Source organism: Euprymna scolopes, chromosome 17 (assembly GCF_053919585.1).
Source record: "Euprymna scolopes isolate OS-2025 chromosome 17, ASM5391958v1, whole genome shotgun sequence".
In the NCBI taxonomy this organism is placed as follows: domain Eukaryota; kingdom Metazoa; phylum Mollusca; class Cephalopoda; order Sepiida; family Sepiolidae; genus Euprymna; species Euprymna scolopes.
In genome coordinates, this window is record NC_136498.1 from 76,836,117 (window position 1) to 76,860,930 (window position 24,814).

General features: G+C 33.3%; 1 protein-coding gene across 2 annotated transcripts in view; it reads left to right on the forward strand.

The window, feature by feature from the left end:
• The window catches only part of LOC145296808 (nuclear inhibitor of protein phosphatase 1-like), a 103,167-nt gene extending 92,838 nt beyond the window's left edge, over positions 1 to 10,329 (forward strand). For both annotated transcript variants that reach the window (XM_080142892.1, XM_080142893.1), the window contains 2 exons: positions 2,409 to 2,473; positions 9,741 to 10,329. In XM_080142892.1, coding sequence (XP_079999018.1) covers positions 2,409 to 2,473; positions 9,741 to 10,088 — 413 coding nt within the window. In that variant the 3' untranslated portion in view covers positions 10,089 to 10,329. The remainder of the gene's footprint in view (positions 1 to 2,408; positions 2,474 to 9,740) is intronic.
• The last annotated feature ends 14,485 nt before the right edge of the window (positions 10,330 to 24,814 follow it).

The following is a 24,814-nucleotide window of genomic DNA, read 5'->3' on the forward strand; positions in this document are numbered from 1 at the left end:
CCATGTGGAATTTCAAACAAAACCATTTATTTAATCCACAAAAGTAGCATGCTCTCATTCCATTAGTCATGATCAGGTATAAGTCTTTTATTGTATTCTTAGGATTATTGAATGAGGATTGAACTTTCAACCTCCAAAAGAGTGTCGATTAGAACCGAACTTTACTTAGAATTTATCTGTTACACCACGGGACCTTGTAGGTCTGAGTTTGACAGAAAGATTCCCGAGTTCGGCAAGGTACACATGCAGAAGATTGGAGTTACATAGGCCGAAACATTGTGAGAATAACACTCAAAATCAGAACAGTGGTCCGAATAATCCAGATAATACTAAAGTTATCTTGTCAGATTTATTTATCCATTATCTTATGGATCCTTGCGAGTCTGAGTTTGATAGAAAGATCCTCAAGTTCGACAAAGTAAACGTGTAGAAGGTTGGACGTGACATTAGCTGAAACGTTATGAGAAAGAATAACATTCAAAATAAGAACAGTTTCAATAATCCAAATAATACTAAATTTATCTTGCTGGATTTTCAAAATCAGATCCAGTTGATATATAAAACTTTGCTTCTGACAAATCAATTTTAATTTGTTATTGTTGTACAATGTTATTGGCTATATGATACAATTTATTTCAAAAGATACTATGTAAAGTTATGAATGTACCAACGCCAAAGACCATAATTGTATCAGTGGAAGCTTCGTCTGCATGATTTTGGGCATGCGTTTGAATGAGGCAGCAAGCCACTTGTTTTTCTGGGAATTGATCTTCTGATCTTAGCAGAAAATTTATTGTTGGGGAGGAACCACAGCATACCTGGTGATTCCAGATGTTTCAACCTGATCAGTGTTTTTGTATAATTCAGTCACTTTTCTGCCATGCGTATGAAATCTAACACATTTCTGCATGCACCATCAGCCTAACAAGCTTTTCATCTACATCTTTCTCTCTTGCAATCGCTGCATTGATTAGCTGAGTTCATTGTCGATGATCTCATCAACTCCAGTGTGCTGATGGTATAGGGTTTAACCCTAACCCAGAAGAAATGGGGTGGCAAAACTCTGGTTATCACTGGAAATGTTGTCTGCATGACTTTGAGCACAGGTTTGGACAAGACAAGAAGCCATCTGTTGTTCTAAGAGTTTATCTTTTGTTCTTGGCAAAAGTTTTTCTTGTCGTAAAAGAACCAGTTATTCATTATGCCACGGATCCTTGCAACTCTGAGTTTGATAGAAAGATCCTCAAGTTCGACAAAGTAAACGTGTAGAAGGTTGGACGTGACATTAGCTGAAACGTTATGAGAATAACATTCAAAATAAGAACAGTTTCAATAATCCAAATAATACTAAATTTATCTTGCTGGATTTTCAAAGTCAGATCCAGTTAATATATAAAACTTTGCTTCTGACAAATCAATTTTAATTTGTTATTGTTGTACAATGTTATTGGCTATATGATAACTAGGGCTATGACAACAGCATATTCTTTTCAGTGTTTTTACTCTCGAGTATATATCCGACACAGACGCAATTAATCAACTGAGAACCACATCACTCTACCTAAAAACATATAAATATATCAATGGATATATATATCTGAGAATCAAAACAACGAAAAGAAAAGACCATGATTGCATTGTTAGAAACTTTGTCTGCATGGTTTCCAGCAGGTTTAGAATGAGACACCCGTTTTTCTGGAATTGATCTTCTGATCTTGAAAGAAGTTTTTACTGTTAGGGATGGAACCACAGTATGTCTGGTGATTCCAGATGTTTCAACTTGCTCAGCATTGAATAATTCAATATCCATCAGCTTTGACAGAAATTGCATGAAATCTAACGCATGTTCCCATTTGTACGTTCAACCTAATGAGCTTTTCATCTACATCTTTCATGCATAGTAGTTTTGTCAGTCTGTCATGCATAAATTAGAAATTGTATTTACATCTGTTTATTTGTTTATCACACTCAGTTTTGAATTAGCATCTTCATTTGTTTTAAGATTTAACTTTCAAAAGCATTTCGGAAAATCTTCTTCTCTAATAGTTTCTTTCCTCAAACAGTGAGACTTTGGAATTCCCTTTCTGCTACCTGCTTCCTTGACTACTGATATGCAGAAGTTTAAATGTAATGTAAACCAACATCTTGTTTATTTTCCCTAAGCATAGTGCCAAATAGTGGCCCCTTATGTCCAAGTGGTTATGTGCCTCGATTGGAGTGAACAGTAGTAAAAAGAAAAAAAAAAGATCATAAAATGCAGATTAAGTAGACGAATTTCAAGAAAAACTTTTTTTGTTTTGTTTAAACTTTGAATTGCAATTATTTTTCCTTGCATATTTTTCTCATTTTTTTTATTGTCCATTGAATCTTACTTCATTTTTTTTCTGTTTTTCTTTTTCATTTAACAGAGGACATTGATCCGACAGTTGGCAAGTTTAGAAATTTGGTTCAGACTTCAATCATCCCAAGCAAAGTAAGCATACAAGCCATATTATATTTTCTGCATGTATGACTAAAACGTTGAGAAATCGTTTTTAAAATTTACACTTCATTTCTGTCATGTTTTCACATGACGGCACACTGTTTTTTTTTTTTAAATTTTTCCTGGCACACTTATTACAAAAAATATTTTCTACTAATTTATTTTATTGCGGACGATTATTCTCATCTTTATTGGTTGTTGTTTTCATCTTTATTGGTTATTGTTTCACAACGTTTCGGCCAACTATTCCTCTGGCCTTCATCAGGTGGTAACCGCGACGGATAGGAACTTCGGATCTCCTAACTGCATTCTCAGCAATCACTGCCATCTGGAACTTCAAATCTTCTAACTGCATTCTCAGTAATCACTGCCTTCGGAGCCCGTGGCACAGTGGATAGAGACGTTGAATCTTTACAGATCCAGGTGAGCATTGTCTGAAGATAGTGGTTTCAATCCTACCCAAAGCCAGCCAGAGGCTTAATTGGCCAAAACGCGGTGAGACGACAACAACTATGGATGGCAGTGATTGCTGAGAATGCAGTTAGGAAATTCGAAGTTCCTATCTGTCACGGTTACCACCTGACGAAGGCCAGAGGAATAGTTGGCCGAAACTTTGTGAAACAACATCTAAGAAAGATGAGAATAATAGTCCACAATAAATAAATTAATATGTTTTCATCTCGATAATGAATTCCAATTAAAATAAAATATTTTCTACTCATGGAGCCTCTTTTAAAAAAAAAAACAAAAAAAAAACAATGGAGATTATATAAGGAGAATTCTTATTCACATAAATCAACATATCCTGTATTGAAATCAAGCCTGAATTATTCAGCTCTGATGCTGATTCCCGATACTTTAAAAAACTCTTGAGATTCTGATTAATCGTCCATCACTAATATAAACCATAAAATTCTTACCAATTAGTATGCATGAAACGTTTAGATTCCAGAAATACGGTGATTTTGAATTGAGTAGTGTCATCATGATAAAGAAATGAAATAATGTCTTTATTAAACAAAATGAAATTAAATAGTTTCTAACTATTATCTGCTTGCAGCACACCAGTGATCAATAGTGTGCCATGGTACAATGGTTGAGAACCAGTGTTCTGTGTCAACATAATAGTAAAAAATAACTTTCAAATAGAAAGTAGATGTTTACAGATAATCACAAATTCTCCTATTGAATTTAAAGATTTTTAAATTTTAATTTAGGTATTGTTTTCTCATGTTTAATATGATTTGGGTATGTCACATGACCTCAGCACCTTTTAACACTGGAGAAATAAATTTATTACACAAATGTTTTAATGCACTATTTGAATCCTAGCATGCAAGCATGCAAAGAAAATATAAATATAGTAGAAAAATATATATACTAGGGATTTCTCACAGTGACATATGTCGATATTTGCCTACTTCTTTTGTTTGCCAATTTCTACCATATCACAAGTATAATAATCACATCTTTTTGAAAATAAGAAAACTGGAAAAAAAAAATATTGCTGTGCATAATATGACCATCCTACCCTATCACAGTACACTGGAATCCATCTTTCCCAGCCCTTCCTTACTCCTAGACATGTTGAGGTAGAAAATATGGGTTTAGTATTTGTACTTGAAACAAACTTTAAAAACATTTTTAATAATATATAGTTTGGCAACAAAAGCAGAAAATGCATAATACTTTGTAAAGTTATAAGTATGTACATCCTCAAAAGATATATTTTTTAATTGGAATTCATTATTGAGATGAGTATTATTTATTAATTTATTAATTGCGGACTATTATCCGCATCTTTCTTAGTTGTTGTTTCACGACGTTTCGGTCAACTATTCTTCTGGCCGTCGTCAGGTGGTAACTGCGACAGGATAGGAACTCTGAATCTCCTAACTGCCTTCTCAGCAATTACTGCCATCCGTAGTTGTTGTCGTCTCACTACATTTTTGGCCAACTAAGCCTCTTGCCAGCTTTGGGTAGGATTGGAACCGCTATCTTCAGACAATGCTCATCTGGAACCGTAGAGATTTAACGTCTCTACTCACTGCGCCACGGGCTCCGAAGAGTGATCAAGGTTGGATTTTTTGGCCTTATAAATCCACGTTTATTTATTATCTAATCTTCCATAGTCCACCTGACGAAGGCCAGAGGAATAGTTGGCCGAAACGTCATTAAACAACAACTAAGAAAGATGAGAATAATAGTCCGCAATAAATAAATTAATATCCTCAAAATAGTTTTCCCAGACTTGCAGATTACATGATGTGTAAGTTTGTGCCATAGAGCAGCGATGCGGATAGATTAATCAGCCTTTTGATTTTGATCTGAAGCAACAGTACAGCTTGTGTGTATGACGAAGCAAATTTTAGTACAGCACTGCAGTGAAAAAAATCATCAAGTGGTAAATTGTGGATTTTTATGTTTGTTTTAATGTAATTCTATTGAGTGTAATGACCCACCCCGTCTCCAATCAAGAATGTTGAGTTTGGAAATAATTCACAAAAATGGAAAAGTGATCAAGATGTTAGTTGAATGCCAATGGAATGGCTAACACAGGATGGCATCCTAATGATTAGATGTTAGCTTTTAGGGGCAACAAAGAGAATGGCTGAGAAAACGGGTGGATGTAGTCAGTTCCTCTTATCTGCTGGAGGTAACTGAAAGAAAGACCAGACATCTAAGATTTCTGGTCAAAAGTAAGTTTGTTTAGCTAATGAAAAGATTGTTTACATCAGATGGGGATAAACCAGAAGAAGCAGACAAAGTTCGGCAAGGAGGAGATTAGAGGGAAGTAGATCTTAGGCATGAGAGATCAGCAGAGATTTTGATCTGGTTGAACAGATGATGGGATCTGACAAGTAGATGACTTTGAATGGTTAGTGACTTCCCTTGACAGGAAAATGATCTCGGTCTTAAGCCATGATTCTGTATTTGAAAGACTGGAACATGATTCGGATCAAATGTGGACAGTAATGATGGGATCCCAATTATGCACGCACACATATGCCCATTTCCAGTAAGTTATATATGCAATCTATATATCCGAGTTGTGTTTTTTTTGAGTTTGCACTGCTTTGCAACTAAACTAAAAACTGGAAAAAAATTATTTGGTTTATAAGTTGTATACAACTTATAGCAATCGCCAGTACAAGCGACAACAAGGGCAGAACAAGAAGATGAAGAGAAAACCATGACTGCCATGGTTCGACATTAGATCACTCTAGCTTTCACTGTTTAACTATGAGTAAGTTAACTGCAGGACATTCCTTTTAAGTGAACATGTAAAACCACCAGTTTGTGGCCAGGTGTTGTATGCGTTTGAGGTAAAAATAATAAACGTCATCTTAGGTGTCTATTCAACATGAATACAAGCCTAAAAATATATTGTAAAACCCCTAATACTAGAATAAATACGACTAAAGTTTTACTTCAGATAAGTTGTTTGGCAAGTGTCCCTTCCAACTGAAAAAATAAAAAACTATATTATGTCTCTCCTTGCCAAACTTTTACAAAAAAAAAAACACTCGTCTAGTTACAACCATTATCAACAATTTCCCCTATTCTCTATCTGTGCCTAAATCTAACTACAACTTTCATGAACAAAGTTTCTTTCTTAGAACTACCCATCTGTGGAACACTGTTCTACTGGCCTGCTTCCTGGCCGGCCACTATATGGTAGCTTCCAGTGTCAATCTAAGGAAGTTCTTAAATAATACAAATTCTACCCAATCTATGCCATTAATGATTACGACACTACCATCTTACATTCATAACCATTACCCTCAAGTGGCCTTCGGGCCTTGATAAGTGGTGACTCTCAAGTAAAAAAAGAAAAAAATTTATATGGACTCACGACCGAAAAATAAATATTGTATGTTAAAAATCATGCAAGTAGATAAAATAGCTTTATTTTTATAAAGAACATAATTTACAAGTGAATTGGAATTTTTCCAATACCCCCTCTCCATGTTAAGAATGGATTTCGAAAATTTCACAAATTTAAATTATTTGGAGTCATCTCCACTGTTTTTTCAGATTTTCAAGATGGTGTCGCAAGATCATTGCTTTTCTTTTAATGCCAAGATTTTTTTTTTTATTATTTAAAAATATGACTACTTGATCAATGTACGTAATTTTTAGTGTACAATATTTTCCTTCTGTCATGGATATGTACACTTTATGACCTGAATTGTGATGTAGATGATTAAAAAAAGATATTTATTGTTAATTTTAGATGATGGCATACAGAATTTAAGCAATGGACAGTTGCAATCTGAAAGTATCTAGCGTCTACCCAGATACTGAACTAATACGTATAAGGCGTGGTTGAATCAATTCCCACTTTATGCTATTATATTCATTTATTTACAACTGAACGAATTAGTTCAATCAGGTCATAAAGGGTTAAATATTCGTTCAAGCAACTATAGTTTTATATAGACTAAATTTTCATATATTATTTATATTATTTAATTGGAATTCATTATTGAGATGAGTATTATTAAAGCATTTTATTTTATTGTGTACTATTGGGGAATAGTTAGTCGAAATGTCATGAAACAAATAAAAAGATGAGGATAATAGTCTGCAATAAAATAAAATTAACAAAATTTTCATTATAAATATGTGTGACGTTTTCACATCTAGCAATGTCCATTATAAATATGTGATGTTTTCACATCTAGCAATGTTCATTATAAATATGTGATGTTTTCACATCTAGCAATGTTCATTATAAATATGTGTGGCGGTTTCACATCTAGCAATGTTCATTATAAATATGTGATGTTTTCACATCTAGCAATGTTCATTATAAATATGTGACGTTTTCACATCTAGCAATGTTCATTATAAATATGTGATGTTTTCACATCTAGCAATGTTCATTATAAATATGTGTGGCGGTTTCACATCTAGCAATGTTCATTATAAATATGTAACATTTTCACATCTAGCAATGTTCATTATAAATATGTGATGTTTTCACATCTAGCAATGTTCATTATAAATGTGTGGCATTTTCACATCTAGCAATGTTCATTATAAATATGTGTGGCGTTTTCACATCTAGCAATGTTCATTATAAATATGTGTGGCGTTTTCACATCTAGCAATGTTCATTATAAATATGTGTGGTGTTTTCACATCTAGCAATGTTCATTATAAATGTGTGGCATTTTCACATCTAGCAATGTTCATTATAAATATGTGGCATTTTCACATCTAGCAATGTTCATTATAAATGTGTGGCATTTTCACACCTAGCAATGTTCATTATAAATGTGTGGCATTTTCACATCTAGCAATGTTCATTATAAATATGTGGCATTTTCACATCTAGCAATGTTCATTATAAATATGTGGCATTTTCACATCTAGCAATGGTCATTATAAATATGCATGCATGTGACATACCTTAATTCACTGTCTTTCCATTCTCTCTTTAAATGCCAACTGATTGTGCTATTTCACTTTGTCTATTTTTCACTGTCGCATTGATTTTTTTTTCTGCAAGGAAATCTTTCAGTAATGAAAATGCTGAGTCTGTTGGTTTCCTCTTTGATACAGTTGAGTTTATTGGATTTCAACACAATGGTTGGGAAATGTGCTGCCAAGCTCTTTGCTATCCGTCTATCTTAGGGGAAGGGTCTTAAAATTCACTGGCTACATTTTAAAATGTGTGTGTTCTTCTTGCTCCCAAGAACAACTGTGTACTCTCTTTCCAAATCTCACACCAGGAAACGTGATCTCGTCAAACTGTCACCAATTTTGTTCTCACAAATCAGGGCCCAGCTGCAAGAGTCTGTAGTTGTTAAACTTCCTGGCATGACCTTTCATAGCCCTTACTTGTCAACACAAACATCTGTGAAGATTTCATGCACCTGTAAACCATTAACCAAAACCTATTTCTGGCATATACATCCACATATCCATTTGACTTCATTTTCTAATATATATATATATATATACTAGCAGTTCAGCTCAGCTTTGCTCGTGCTCTATGTACTGTTCATAACTTGCCCTATGTGTGAATATCCTTTATGTAAAATTTCAAATGTTTAGACCAAAAATTGTCTGATAAATTTCGTAGAGACCGCAGAGGTAAATTTTGAAAAAACTTTGACCTCAATTTTGACCCCTTAGCATTCATTGTTTTGGGCTCAAATCAAAATAAAAAGTTTTAGCCATGTCCAAGTAACCTACATTTAAAATTTCAAGTGTTTAGACCCAAAATTGGCGGAGGAGTTTGGTAGAATCTGCAAAGGACAACTCTTTCAACTTTGACCTTTTGGCAGTTAAATTTTTGCCCCAAAACTGATTTTAATGCTTGCCGCATGTCTGAATACCCATTATGTATAAATTTCAAATGTTTAGACCAAAAATTGGCTGAGTAGTTTGCTAGAAACCACAAAGGTGAAATCGTTTGAACTTTGACCCCTTGGCAGCTCAAATTTTGGACCCAAACCGATTAAAAAGCTTGCCCTATCTCTGATTACCCATTTATGTAAAATTTCAAATGTTTAGACCAGAAATTAGTTGAGTAATTTGGTAGACCGCAGAGGTCAATTTTAAAAAAAAAATGTTGACCCTAATTTTAACCCCTTAACATTCATTGTTTTGGTTTCAAATCAAATTAAAAAGTTTGACCCATGTCCAAGTAACCTACATTTAAAATTTCAAGTGTTTAGATCAATGGTTCTCAACCAGGGTCCATGTGGACCCCCATGGTACATGTAACGTTAATATCGGTTCAGTCTTCCTTCAAGATAAACTATTGACATATGTTCTTTGTTTTTTTTTTTTACATTACTGAAAAATAAAATAAGCTATAAGGATTCACCAAAATACATTAAAAAGAAAAGAAAGTCATGATTAAAAAAAAAGGTTGAGAACCATTGGTTTAGAGCCAAAATTGTCGGAGGAGTTTGGTAGAGTTTTCAAAGGTCAACTCCTTGAACTATGACCGTTTAACAGCCAAATTTCTGGGCGAAAATGATTAAAAAGATTTTCCCAAATCTCAATATCCCTGATATCAAATCTCGAGTCTGTAGACCGAAAATTGATGGAGTACTTTGGTAGGGAAATGTAGACACACAGACAATTTCGCTTTTATATATATATAGATCGACTAGCTAATTTCTACTCGCTCACCATTGTAGGGTCCCATAATAAAACAGTTATTTCTTTTTAAAGCCGGTAATAATCCTTTCAATTCTGGATCCATGACCATTTCTGTTTTTTTCCTCTTTTCTAGAGAAGCAAAGTGGAAGCAAGTACTGGCTCAAGCAACATGGGGGTGGAACCTTCAAAACGGTCTACAAACTTTCCGTTCAATGCACCCAGTTTATATGGAGATCTGCCACCTGGAGCCACTGGAGATGGTCAGCTTGGTGGGATAGGCTCATATAGTATTGCTGCGAAATTAGGATTGCCTATTCCTAACCTGGCACCAAATCTTGAAGAAGAGGAACCGATTGTACCGGTTGTTAAACCAAACCCAGTTGTGCTCAGCACCGAGGAATCGACGAAAGAACCCAAAAAGAAGAAATATGCAAAAGAGGCTTGGCCTGGCAAAAAACCTTTGCCCACGTTGCTTGTCTAAATGGGGCTTAACACTTGGAGCACCACCACCACAGCAACAACAACAACCTTTTCATTGTTTCATCATTATCATTACCATCATCATCAGCATCATCATGAAGACTCTCTCTTGAATCAGTTTTATTCATCTTACATTTAATTACCTAATTAAGCATGGAATCAGTGATCATTGAACGGTTACTTTAACAAAGTTGATGAAAGTTTTTCAAAGTAAAAACGAAATAAAACATGTGTCTAATGTGCATTTGTTTTTGGTTTTTATTTCTATATTTAGTCAATTTTTTTGTTTTCATTTATTTTTTGTTATTTAATTTTTTTTGTTTTTATTTATTTTTTGTTATTTAATTTTTTTGTTTTTATTTCAATATTTATTCAATTTTTTTGTTTTCATTTATTTTTTGTTATTCATTTTTTTGTTTTTGTTTATTTTTTTATTTAATTTCTTTGTTTTGATTTATTTTTTTGTTATTCATTTTTTTGTTTTTATTTATTTTTTGTTATTTATTTGTTTTTATTTCAATATTTTCAATTATTCTTTGTTTTAATTTATTTTTTGTTATTCAATTTTTTGTTTTTATTTATTTTTTAATTTTTTGTTTTTATTTCAATATTTATTCAATTTTTTTGTTTTCATTTATTTTTTGTTATTCAATTTTTTGTTATTTAATTTTTTGTTTTTATTTATTTTTTGTTATTTAATTTTTTGTTTTCATTTATTTTTCTCATTCATTTTTTTTGTTTTTATTTTTTGTTATTGAATTTGTTTTCATTTATTTTTATTCAATTCTTTTGTCATTTATTTTTCAATTTTTTTTCATTTCTTTTTTATTCAATTTTTCATTTATTTTTTAATCAATGTTTTTTTTCATTTTTTATTCAATTTTTTTGTTTTCATCTATTTTTTATTCAATTTTTTTGTTTTCATTTATTTTTTATTCAATTTTTTTGATTTCATTTATTTTTATTCAATTTTTTTGTTTTTATTTCATTTTTTATTTAATTTTTTATTCAATTTTTTTTTCATTTATTTTTTTTATTCAATTTTTTCATTTTTTTATTCAATTTTGTTTTCATTTATTTTTTTATTCAATACTTTTGTTTTCATTTATTTTTTATTCAATTTTTTTGTTTTCATTTATTTTTTTGTTATTTATTTTTTTTTATTCAATTTTTTTCATTTTTTTTTATTCAATTTGTTTTCATTTATTTTTTATTCAATTTTTTTTCATTCAATATTTTTTCCACTTAATTTTTTATTCAATTTTTTTTCATTTATTTTTTTATTCAATTTTTTGTTTTCATTTTTTTTATTCAATTTTTTTTCATTTGTTTTTTATTCAATTTTTTTGTTTCATTTATTGTTTGTTATTTAATTTTTAATATTTTATTTATTTTTTATTTTTTTGTTTTCATTTAATTTTTAAATTTTTTGTTTTCATCTTTTTGTTATTTAATTTTTTTGTTTTCATTGAATTTTTGTTATTTAATTTTTTTTTCATTAAATTTTTATTTAATTTTTTTATTTTTTGTTTAAATTTTTAATGTTTTTGTTTTCATTTAAATTTTTAATTTTTTTGCTTTCATTTATTTTTTGTTATTTAATTTTTTTTGTTTTATTAAGATTTTTTGTGGTTGGGTAATTTAATTTTTATTAATCGTTTTCTATTTTAATTTTTTTTAAAATTAATATTCTAAAAAGATTTTGTTTTAATTCATAATTAATAATTTTTATCTGTGACTGAAATATTTTTGTGCTTTGTAAAGTGGCTAACTGGCCATTTATGATAAACAAATTCATGGTTCATTTCTTATCTATAAACAGATTAAAGTTCATTCATCTCTATATTATTAAAATTATTAGATAACTTCACATGCCTGTGTATTTCTTATATCAGTGTAACCGATAATTAAATTATTTTATTTACTTAATTTCATTCAATATCTATTTAAATAAAAATCGTAATACTGTAAAATAAAACAAAATTTTCAAAATAACATTTAAAAAAAATTATTAGGTTATTACATCAGAATGCATTGCTTTTTTTTCTTTAACGAGTTATAATTAGAAAAAGAATAAATTCCTTTAAAAGTTTAACAAAATTTGGAAGCATGTAAATTGTTAAATAAAAACTAATTTTAGGCTTTAAAATTTGAAAAAATCCTCATTTGAGTTAATCAATGTTTATTTCTCTTAGGCCTTTTTCCTATATATTTTGATAACGCATAATACATGCTAAAATATTCCTTAAATGATTTGCTGAACTAGCACATGTCCTTTTCAAATTTATCAACAAATGCTTTGCTGAGTCTTGCTACCATAATAGCTGGAAAATTGTCTCTGTGGCACCAGTATTCAAGAATTCTGGTAAAAGAATTGACCCGTTCAATTATCACCCCAACAGTCTCTTTCTTCTTTTCACCAAATCCTTTGAGTCGTGAATCAATCAAACTGTTAGATCCATGTCCAAGGAAACCACCTTCTTTCTGGCCCTTAATATATCCAATGCCTTTGACAAGGTCTGGCATGAAGGGATTCTCATAAAACTTAAATCATACAGTATTTCTGGATAAATACTTAACTCAGGTTATCATTTATGGATGTTCATCCAAGCAGCATAACGTTAATGCGAGAGTGCCTAGGGTCGATCCTTGGACCATTATTATTTCTGATATTCATTAACAATTTCCTTGATTATATTGCGTCCGAGATGAGTATATTTGCTGATGATACAACACTATAACGTGCATGAGGGAAGAATGGATGTACACAAATCTAAGACAATGGCAGAATCGTTAGAAAATTACATCCAGACCATAGTGGAATGGGACTGTAAGTGGATGGTAACATTTAATGCTAGTAAGACTAAGCTGCTTTCCTTTAACAATTACAAGACGCCTCTTCCACCACCAATATCCATGACAAATAGCACCATACCTGAGAATTCTTCCTTCAAACTCCTCGGCTTGACATTCACAGGAAATATGAACTGGAACAAATACATTAAGGACATTACGAAGGCTGCTGCAAGGAAGGAGGGCTCCTTTTATCATGCTAGAAAACTTCACGCACCTGAGAGGATCCTATACTTCTACAAAGCCACCATTACTGAACAGATTGTTTATAATTACCAACAATTTATGTGAAGACTTTTGTACCAAAAATATGTTTATATATTATCTTGTGTACATTATTCAGGCAGGGGGAAGGAAAAAGACACTCTGTTGTATGTAGCTGCCATATCTCATAACAGAAATAACAGGAGATGCCTATTGACCTTAGTCTTGAAAAGACCAAGAAGGAAAAGAATTGCACAAGCCTACAATTCTTGGAAAGAAGCTAGTGAAATAGGAAGCTATATTGCGATATCAAGAGAATTGATGAGAACAAATAGACCAACACGTCAAATGAGCTGGAACAAAGAAAGCAAGGAATGGACCAGGCCCTTCTGAGAAACGCGTGCCATGATATAATTTATTATTCAACGGACTACTGTTCTCATCTTGATTGTCATTTTCGTAACGTTTCAGTCGATGTAATCTACAACCTTCTTCAGGTGTATCTTGTTGAACGCAGGAATGTTTCTATTGAACTCGAGAATTTGGACGGAATTTTGTAATGGAACCCTTCATTTACTTCATGGGGTAGCATGCTCCTGTTCCGTCAGCTGCGACAAAAGAAATCTACAATCCATATGACATCAGGACAGTATTCAGAAGCAATTCAACTGTCTAAAGACAAGTTAAGTCCCCTACAGAAAAAATCATGACTAAGAACTGTGTATATGAGATACCATGTAAATGTGGAAAGCTATTCAAAGGTGAGACATGTCATCCACTAAAAGTATGGTTAGAAGAACACCGAAAAGCTGTAATAGGTGAAGATATGAGATGAAGTGAAAATTAAAGATAGAGAAGAATGGTGAAGAGTAAGACGAGTCAAAGAAGCAGCACATATGTTGGGAGACAATTACTAAATAGACCTAGTATAGATTTTAACACAATATGAGAACCATTAATTATAAATAATAAAAAATATATACAGTAATAAATAAACAATTATATATATATACTAGCATTTCAGCCCGGCGTTGCCCGGGTGTTTGGATGTGTATGTTGAGCAAAAAAAAATAAAGTGGTAGTAGGAAGACAGGCTTGAACCTGTACCACAAAGGAGAAAAAGAACAGGGTAAAACCTAACGTTTATTCTGTTACGACCACCGCCAAACCGGAAGCGACATTTTTTTAAATTAAGGCTAGACAATCTAAAGGAGAGGATAACTTTAAAAAATATCGGTGAAAAAAGTGACCCCTCCCCCCCTGTAGAAAAGTGCCTAGTTGAAGGGGAAAATATTAATGTTTTTAGCCAAGTTTTCGATATTTGTCGTATGAAAGGTCGAACTTTAAAACGATACTGATCTTGGTAAAATCCGTCGCCTCTATTGAAAGTTTAAGGCAGACATGCAAACAGACATACATACATTTATATATTGGTAACTAAAAATTTTCGACCCAAACTGATGAAAAAGCTTGCCCTATCTCTGAATACCCTTTATGTAAAATTTCAAATATTTAGACCAGAAATTGTCTGAGTAATTTGGAAGAGACCGCAGAGGTCAATTTTTTTAAAAACTTTGACCCCTATTACGACCCTTTAAAATTCATTGTTTTGGGCTCAAATCAAGTTATTAAGTTAGATCCATGTCCAAGGAATCTATATCTAAAATTTCAAGTGCGTAGGCTCAAAATTGTTGGAGGAGTTTGGTAGAGTTCTCAAAGGACAAATCATTGAACTTTAACCCCTTAATTGCCAAATTTCTGGCCAAAAACCGATCACATCGATTTTCCCAAATCTCAGTACCCTGTATATCAAATTTCGAGTCTGTAGACTTAAAATTGACAGAGTTATTGCGTAGGGAAATGTACACAGACACGCACACACACGTTCACTTATATATATATATATATATATATATATATAAAAGTTTAGTGGTTAAAGTTAAATTCTGAAAATCAATATAGACACATATATTCGAATTAAAAATTTATCGTTTGACAAAAGGAATATATAGAAGGGGGTTATGTTAATTTCCTTAATCCATGGATTTTCAATAATGGATTATATCATCAGCGGAAATGAAATGTGGTTAGCAAAATGTTCAGCTGTGAATAGACACATATTTTGCTTTTCAGCACAAATATTGAAAAAGTTTTTTGGGTGGTGAATAATAATTATATGAAAATAATTATAGGAAAAGGAGTTTCATACAACCTGGGCAGTCCATTATCGAAAGGAGTGCGATGTCTTCCGGGTATTATTGCCAGGTAAAATATTGGTCCAGGGGAGAAGGCAGTAATCCCATATAACAAGAATGCATACTGATTTTCCGAAGTTATGAAAATATATATGGCAATTAAGCTACACAGAATATTCTGCGTTTCATTCTCATGAGAATTTATCAGGCTTACCTAGGATAAGCCTGACGAATTCTCATGAGAATGAAATGTGGAATATACTGTGTAGCTTAATTGCCATATATATTTTCATAACTTACTACCTAGCTCTACCTATGTATTGAGCACTGTTGAAGTAAATACTGAAAATTTACGCATAAAATTATATCTTTGTATATTGATTTATGTGATTAAATGAAGTAATCATATATATATATATATATATATATATATATATATAGTGATATTTACAACTAAAATAAAATAGGTTTAAAGCTTCCAAAATTTGCACTAGGATTGACTGTCTGCAAGGGTCTGTGGCACAGTGGTTAGAAAAAATCAATTGTAAAAGTGATATTCTCTTGAACGTTCAATTCTCAATGTGGGCGAGTGACTGAAAAATACAATTTCGAATTACTTATGGTTGACAGAACAAGTGCTTACTGCCCCTGTGAAGTAAATAAAAGGTTTCGTTGGAAGTTCTATCCAAATTCCAGAATTCAACAGAAACATTTCCGAGTTCAACAAGATACACTTAAGGAAGGTCGGAGATTACATCAACCAAAAACTTTGTGAAAATGACACTCAAGATGAGATCAATATTCCAATGAATCCAAATAATATGAATAACCAATCTTTCTCAAAAGTTCAGAAACGTGCCATAATAGTATTTACAGAAAAGACTGAGACTAACAACATCATGTTTGTATGTGTGTGTGTGTGTGTGTGAGAGAGTACTGAGAAGAAAGGGTGGGGGCAATTAAATTACAAATACGTTTCTGCACTTTATCAAGAAACCTCAAATAGAACAGACAAATATGACAGCAGTACCCCATACATGGTCTGGTAGTATGTTTGTAGAGATGGAGAATAACTTCAGATATGAGAAAGTGTGAGAACCAAGTTTACAAGAAGCAGAAAGAGCAATGGATGTAATATATGAACTCCAAGAAAAATTTGATAGGAAGACCAAGAAGTTTCTCCTCGGGTCATCCATGAGAATCTCAAGGAAAATAGGGACACACCTATGATTGAAAGGCATGAGCTGAGTTTTAAAAGTATTAAACAAAACAAGGCATTTCATACTGCAATTTATGACTGAATCCAGGTTCAGTGTTAGATCAGCTGCATATTTCAATTGATCTCAGGATGATGAGCGAGAAGAAATAGCAGAATGGAGAGTGGAATTAGCAGAACTGAATCTTCTGAATAATATTCTAAGGTAGATTATTTATATATAGAAAAAAAGTGTTTGACATAGAATAGAACCCTAAGGGACACCAGCGTTGAAAGGAAAAGAAAATGGAGAGACACCATCTAGAGTTACAGATAAGCTTCAATCAGATATAAAAAAAAACAAACTAATTATGTCAAAAATCTTACCGTTAATTAACTGTAAAGTTTGTGTAGAAGACGAAAACACAATGGCTCTACCCTTTCCCGAATTATCCATAAACCGACAGATCTGCTCAGTTACAACAGTTGAACAAAAGCCATAGAAAACATGAGTAAAAATGCCCAGACTTCCCAGAAAGCGAACAAACTTGCCATTGACCAACCTTTCAAAATCTTTGTTAATAACAGAGAGGAAGTTAACAGGACGATAATCAGTTGGGTCAGATCAATCACCTGCACTTTTAAAATAGGGACAACAGAGGACTCCTTCGAATAAGAGAAACAGGACTGTGACTTGTTTCTACAAGGATAGAAGAAAGTTCAGGAGAACAATAATAGGAATTGAACTAGGACTAGAAGTCTTAGACTAGTCAAGATTAGAAAAAAACCCTAAGAACCATCTTTGCAATGATAATAGTCTGATCAGTTTTCAAAGGAAAATCTAGAACAGCACCAAAATCATCAAGAGAAGAATTCTCAGCAAAAAGATGAGCAAAGAGATCAGCCTTGCTCTTAGAAGATGAAATGACCTAAAGACTACTAAAAAGGAGAAGAATGGTAGACTTTTACAAATCCTTTCAGGATAGCTGGACTTCGTTTTGGAGATTGTTTTCTTGCAGGCATTTGGTCACCTCAGAACCATCCTGATGATAAAAATTAAAGTAATGGCTATGTGCACAACAGAAATAAACCAGGTAGAAGTATAACATTTCGTTTGAAACATCACAAAGGAAAAATAGATTTTGTATTTTCTCTGTTGCAGCAAATTTCTTTTTTGTATGTGTTTTAATGAGTAAAAATAATTGGGAAATGTTTTCATATTGGAGAATTTTTCTTTTTTGTTCGGCAAAAATAGGTTTCATGACTACACTATTTCTTGCTTCATTCACCTAAATTATTTGGAGTTAAACGGTTTAAAAGCGGAAAATATCACTATAAAGTAGTATTTGGTTGGTGCAAAAATAATGTGTTTTGACATGAAGTTGAACGTCAAACACGACAGTATTTTTGCACCAACCTGATAGCTGTTGTAGTGACAGTGTGTATAAGTTGTCTATCTCTCTTTCTCTTTCATTGTAGCCGCCATAGTTATTTGTTTAGAGCTGGTTTCTTTTTTTTTATAGCAGCCGTCATAGTAATGGTGTTCTTAAAGTTCTCTTTCTTCATTTAATATGCAAATAATCAATAACTATCATATTTAAATATGGACAAAAACATATCCCTACAAACGAATTATATACCTGAACAATTCAATGCTTATGTATGAGAGTTTCACATTAAAGAAAACTTTTTTTTTTTTTTTGCAAATTCCAAATCTATATATTAATACGATAGTGTGGGTGTTATTTTCTGTGTCACGCTTACATCCGGGTTGTTTAATTGTTATGTACTTCCATTTCTTGTCATAAATAATTTGCCAAGAATTCTTCATAAGTTTTGGTTTTGGTTTCGATTATACAAGGGGCGTGCAATAAATAATACCCCTGACCCACTTCCATTTGTCTGATCTAGCTGAAATTTTGTATGTGCAATGATTTATATCTCTACGGTTTATGTGGCAAATTACAGCTCTGAACTAATTGTGGTTTCTGTTTTACAGGTGTTTGAACTGAGTCAGGTGTGAAATGGAGCCTGTTGAATGTCGAGCAGTGATCTCGTTTTTGTATTTGAAAGGACGCACACCACAGGAGACTTTTGATGAAATGAAAGAAACTTATGGTGATAATACCCCATCATATGACCTTGTAAAATGCTGGCGTCGTGAATTCAAACATGGCCGGAAGTCTGTGGAAATAGCTCCCAGATCTGGTCGCCCCGCCCCCTTCTGCCATTGATGAGGCATCTGTCCGTCAAGTTGAGACTGCCATTTTGGAAGATCGGCGCATTCCTATTCGCCAAATAGCCCAAGATGTCAAGATTAGTACAGGGTCTGTGGAAACTATCATTCATGACCATATGCATAAGGTGTCTGCCAGATGGATTCCCAGGTTGCTCACACCATTACAAAAGCGAGAACGCGTCAAGTACTCGAGGATGAATTTGGAGATGTGCCAAGAATATGAGTCAAAGATTTTCAAAAGACTTATTACATAGGATGAAACCTGGGTCCATTGCTATGATCCAGAGACCAAAGCCCAGTCAATGCAGTGGAAGCACTTGGACTCACCATCTCCAAAGAAGGCAAGGGTGCAGCCCTCTGCTGGCAAAGTCATGCTCACAGTCTTCTGGGACCAGGACGGAGTAGTGATGACAGATTTTCTGGCAAAGGGTACCACAATTACAGGAGACTATTATGCTTCACTTTTGAGGAAATTAAGGGAAGCTATCAAAATCAAGAAGCGGGGCAAGATCAGCAAAGGTACCCTCCTCCTGCAGGACAATGCTCCAGTTCACAACTCGCATGTCGGCAGATCAGAAGCATGGGCGTGTGGTTATGAAATTCTTTTCCCATCCTCCCTACTCTTCTGACCTTACACCCTCTGACGTTCACCTCTTCCCAGCCATGAAGTTGTTTTTGAAAGGAAACCGTTTCCCAGATGATACAACCTTTATTTCTGATGTCACGTCGTGGTTGGAGGACCAACCTGGGGTGTTCTACAAATCGGTCTCCAGAGCTGCATCAAACGATGGGAGAAATGCATAACTCTGGGTGGTTCCTATGTAGAGAAAGATTAATAACTGTGCCACGTTTCGTTGCTCTACTGCTATGGGAAGTGGGTCAGGGGCATTACTTATAGCATGCCCCTCATAGCTGATGGCATTCCAGTAATCTATTTTTTTTTTTTTATAAATAATTTTATCAAGAATTCTTCATAAGTTTTGGTTTCGATTATAGCTGATGGCACTGAACTCATTTTTTTTTATAAATAATTTCATCAAGAATTCTTCATAAGTTTTGGTTTCGATTATAGCTGATGGCACTCTAGTAATGTATTTATTTTTCATAAATAATTTTATCAAGAATTCTTTATAAATTTTGGTTTCGGTTTCGATTATAGCTGATGGCACTTAAGTCATCTATTTTTTTATAAATAATTTTATTAAGAATTCTTCATAAGTTTTGGTTTCGGTTTCGATTATCAATGAAGGAACTCAAGTTATACATATACATATATTTTTTTCGTAAGATTTGGTTTCGGTTTCGATTCAAGCTAATGCACTCAAGTTATATGGAGATATATATATATATATATATATATATTTTTAAATCACAACTTTATAACATATAAAAAATGATAGAACACTAACTCTATAATAATATATACAAAATCTGCAAGCATAAATATATCATATTTAAGCATACTTTATGACTGGGCTTACTTTTGCAGTTTTAACAAAAGAGCTACAATAATATCAGAGCGTCTCTATTTACACTGAACATCTACAGAATGCCAACATCTATATACTACATATGAATGAGCCCCTGTGGAATTTTCACAGGTCCCGCTAGTGTGAGATTGATAAGACAATTCAATGCAGATTTAAAAAAAAAAAGTAAACAGGTATTTATTTGTTTTTAAATCAAACTCGTCTTCGTCAGGACAGACAGAGCTTTTTTTATGATGATTGCATCGGCCATATTTTCTGGAGAATTACTCGGTCGGCAGTTTTGCATGAGAAGCAATTAGAGGGAACCATTCTTGAGTTATTCTTTCTTTCCATCTCTAGTCAAACTCATGTTGCATGTCACTAATAAGGATGCTGGAGGTTAACCATTTTTCCAGAAAACTTAGGAGCATATTTAATAAAGACTAACAGGGAGACCCGACGTTGCCCGGGATTGAATGATGATCAACGAATTTTTCACACTCCGACATTTTTATTGTCATCGAAACCGGTGAAATCACCCATTTTTCAATTAAATCTTGCCTGCTCTAGTTATGGACTGACCCATCACGGTGCAGCGGGAGGAAGCTTCACATGCCTCTTGCACTGACTTAGTCCACAATACATTGTAGTCTACATTGCACTGTAGAGAACCTACTGTCGATTTTATAAAATTATTGTTTATATATGTTGGCTTTATTTAAAGTTTAAAATGCAAAAGTCAAGTATCATATTTCACTTGTGCTCTAAAGAGATTCGTTTCGAACTCGCCCCTGTGATATCAACCTATTGTTGATTTTATATGTTTGGCCTTACTGCATGTGCGGTGATAATGACTTGAATTAAAATCTAAAATGAAAAAGTGAAGTATCATGGTTCAATTGTGCTTTAAACAGAAACGTTTATTTCAAACGCACCCTTCTCATATCAAAGAACCTACTGTTGATTTTATATATCGGGCCTTTCAGCTTGTGTGGAAATAAAACTTCTCAAATGCACTTGAGATGTTAGGCTGTGTCAAAATCGCCTATTTTTCTTTCATCAGATTATTTCGATTTTCGATACTTATCAGAGACATTCCAATACAAAACCTATCTAGGAACGGAACACTGCCAGACAGATAAAGTACTTTTGTGTGAAATTTCATAAAAAATCGGCCTAGCCGTTTTCGAGTCCATAGGGAATGAACTCACACATAGACAAAGTTCCTTTTATATAATAGTAGAGATTGTCTAACTATTTAATGCATAATGTATCACAGTTGATGCAAGTCGTCTAGCTATCTCTATCTTTATAAAGTTAGACATGTTTATAGGTTTGCTTATTATATGCTTATAAGAATGCATAAATACATTCCTAAATTAACCTGTTTTTATGAATTATGTAACACAACTGTTATGCGTAAGGGTTCCAAATACAAGCTATATTTAGTTTAATTTAATTTTCTGCAAAGGGGGTAAAAATGAAGTGGATGTCATTCATGAAAATTCAGATAGCTCCAATTTTTGTAAAATTTGAACAGACATCAATTAATAAATATTTCTATAATTTCAGTTTCTTTCAAATATTTTAAAAGAATTTTAGGGGGCATAATATAGACACAATCTCCTGTTTTAAAATCCTGATTTGCATTGAATTTGATCCATTACCATTTGACATAACTTAAGCAAGATTCCCCGAATTACACTTTCTTCTTTAAAACTCTTTAAGCTTAAAGCTTTAATTTTAGACATTTTTTAGAATCAAAATTGCATTGTGTATTTTTTATGAAAATTTCAATAAGGATTCTAGACATAAGCTTTAGTATTATTATATCTTCATATTAATTATTAATCTTTGTAAAAAACTGTTCTATTTATAGAATTAAGTGTACCCATCTTGGGAGAGGTACTCTTCTAGTTATTTAACTATTCTAGTTTTGATAACAAAACATGCACAACTACTATTGACCTGGTTCTTCCATTTTATTTGCATTGAATTCACGTTATAAGTTCTGAATATGATGGTGACCACTCACCTATTTTCCTCATTGTAAAAAATCTATACCAGAAGAGAAGAATCCAAAATGGCAGCTCCACAAAGCCAACGTGTCTAAATTCAACTAATTCAATAAGCTAATCCCACAGCAATAAACCCTCGATACACTGAATTCTACAGCAAAAAAAGTCAAAGGCAACAGGTCTAAATTCAATTAATGCTGCTCGTCTCTAATCAATAATAAAATGCTCGATGAATTAGACCCAGTGACCTCTTTTGCAAACATATTAGCACAAATAGTGAAACAAAAGAACTCACCAGATCCGCTACTAAACCACGTATGAAATAAAATCCCTAGTTTACAGAGAAGCAGTAAAAACATGGCTGAAACCAATATACAAAGCAATATACAAACCAATATACAAAGCAATATACAAACCAATATACAAACCAATATACAAAGGGACCAACAAGCTGATGCAAAGCTAAGTGCATGACATAGAAAGAGAAAATTGGGAAAACTCAATGGAGCACCAATAAAACATAAGACAAAAAAAAAAATGTAGAAACATTAGAATCCAAACCAAACAAAGGCATAAAAACAACTAATAAATGTTTAGTTTAGGGTCTTAAACTTCAAAGTGCCAAAAATCAAAGATTCAACATGGTGACGTTAACATTAACTCGTCAAAAGTCTATTATGCCATCATAAAACCGAATGCTGAATTGGTACAATTTGTGTTCTTTTGAAAAAATGGAGCCAAAGCTTTTTTTTTTTTGCAAGAAATAAAAATATGCTTCGTATTATTTCAATCTAAAAGCATTACCCCCCCCCTGCAACATACACACACAACGTCCACCATATCTTTATGTAGCTAGAATGAAATCAGCCTGCTTCCCACTTCCGATATGACCTTAAGAGGGGTAGGTCGCTGTTTCCAGACTCTTAAGCTAAGGTTAAAAATGTTTCTATCTAACTTTTGAACCTAATTTGTGCTAATTACTGCTAACTGTTTTCTTATTACAGTTTTGACTTAAAAACTCGTAACTAAATTTTACCTATCTTGTCTTGCTTTTTTTTTTGTTCTGAAATTTTTGTGAAATATGCTATTAACCCAAATTGTCTTGTTACATGTAAAATGGAAAGAAAAAAAAAGTCACCTATGAAAACGAGAACCTCCCAAATGAAAACCTTGAATAATCATCTAAACTCAAATGTAAATTAATATTAAGCCGACTTCACAACTTGATAAAAGTTCATTATTGGATTTTAATTATAAGGTGAAGCTCGAATGATTCAAACTCGAGATATATAATGCCAAAAACATCCACCCATTAATATGGGAGGGGAGATTACCTTCAAAAGCATCCTGAATTGATAATTGAGCACCGAATTTAGTATAAGTAGACATTAATAAGTCCCTTGTACACCCCCCTTTTTTTAATGGAGAGTAGATAATACAGTGGATGTGTTATCGGCAGCTCCAGTAACTCTCGCTTCTCCTTTTTTCTCCCTCAGTCCTCATTCAAATGAGTGATTTTTCTGACAAAGGGTGAAGAAAAAGCTGCTTTCAAGGTCGGTAGTATTCGGTGAACAGTAGTCTGAGATGTAGGAAATTTTTCTGTCGCTATGTCTATCCTTGTGGCCATGTCACTAGTAAGGGTGCTGGAGGTAAACGTTTTGTCTGGGCTGACATTATCCGCCTGATAGTCAGAGACCCGAACCTTGGATTAACCACTAAGGAGGCTGTCCTATCAGCAGGCGCAAAGTACTGGGACTGCTGTATTGCCATTTGGTGAATGGATTCTGGACCATGCAGTAGTCTCCGGTGAGGCCACTCGATGTCATACTAGTGGGTAATTGTTATGGCTTTACCTTTTCATGTGCTACAAAAAAAAAAAAAAATTCTTGTCTTTTTCTCTCTTACTTTCCCTCTCTATCCTGCTCTAACCAAGTAAGCCGACCTGTTCCACAAATCCCAAAACCTCACAATGAAACCTCCAGAAAAACAACTCGAATTAATATAGAACCCCATCTTCCAATGTAGACCCCTACTACCATGTCTCCTTCTCCAACATCAGGGGTCTACATTCCAACCTTCCAGAGGTTGAAACCCAATTACAGGAGACGAAACCAGACATATTCTTTCTAAGCAAAACTGGAATAGGGCCGACCACTTCCCTAGATGAGTTCATAATTAATGGATACTCTAACTTAACATCTAAATCTGACCCCCAAGATCGCCATGGGCATGGAATATGTGCCTACATTAAAGATGACTTCCCATGTGGCAGGGATATCTCTAGAGAAGATTCTAATTTACTTTATATGTGCTTCCGGGTTGCACTTGCTTACACCACTGCATTTATATTTGCCCTCTATCGGCCCCATAACAGCGGAGTTACTATCTTTAAGAGCGTATCTGAGAAAATAGACCACATCCTGTCTGCACATCCCTCGGCTAACATCCACATCTGTGGTGACTTCAACGTTCATAACATGGAATGGCTGACCCACTCAAATAAGACGGGCGATGAGGGGGAGGTTCTGTCATGATTTTGCCATTGCTTATGGCC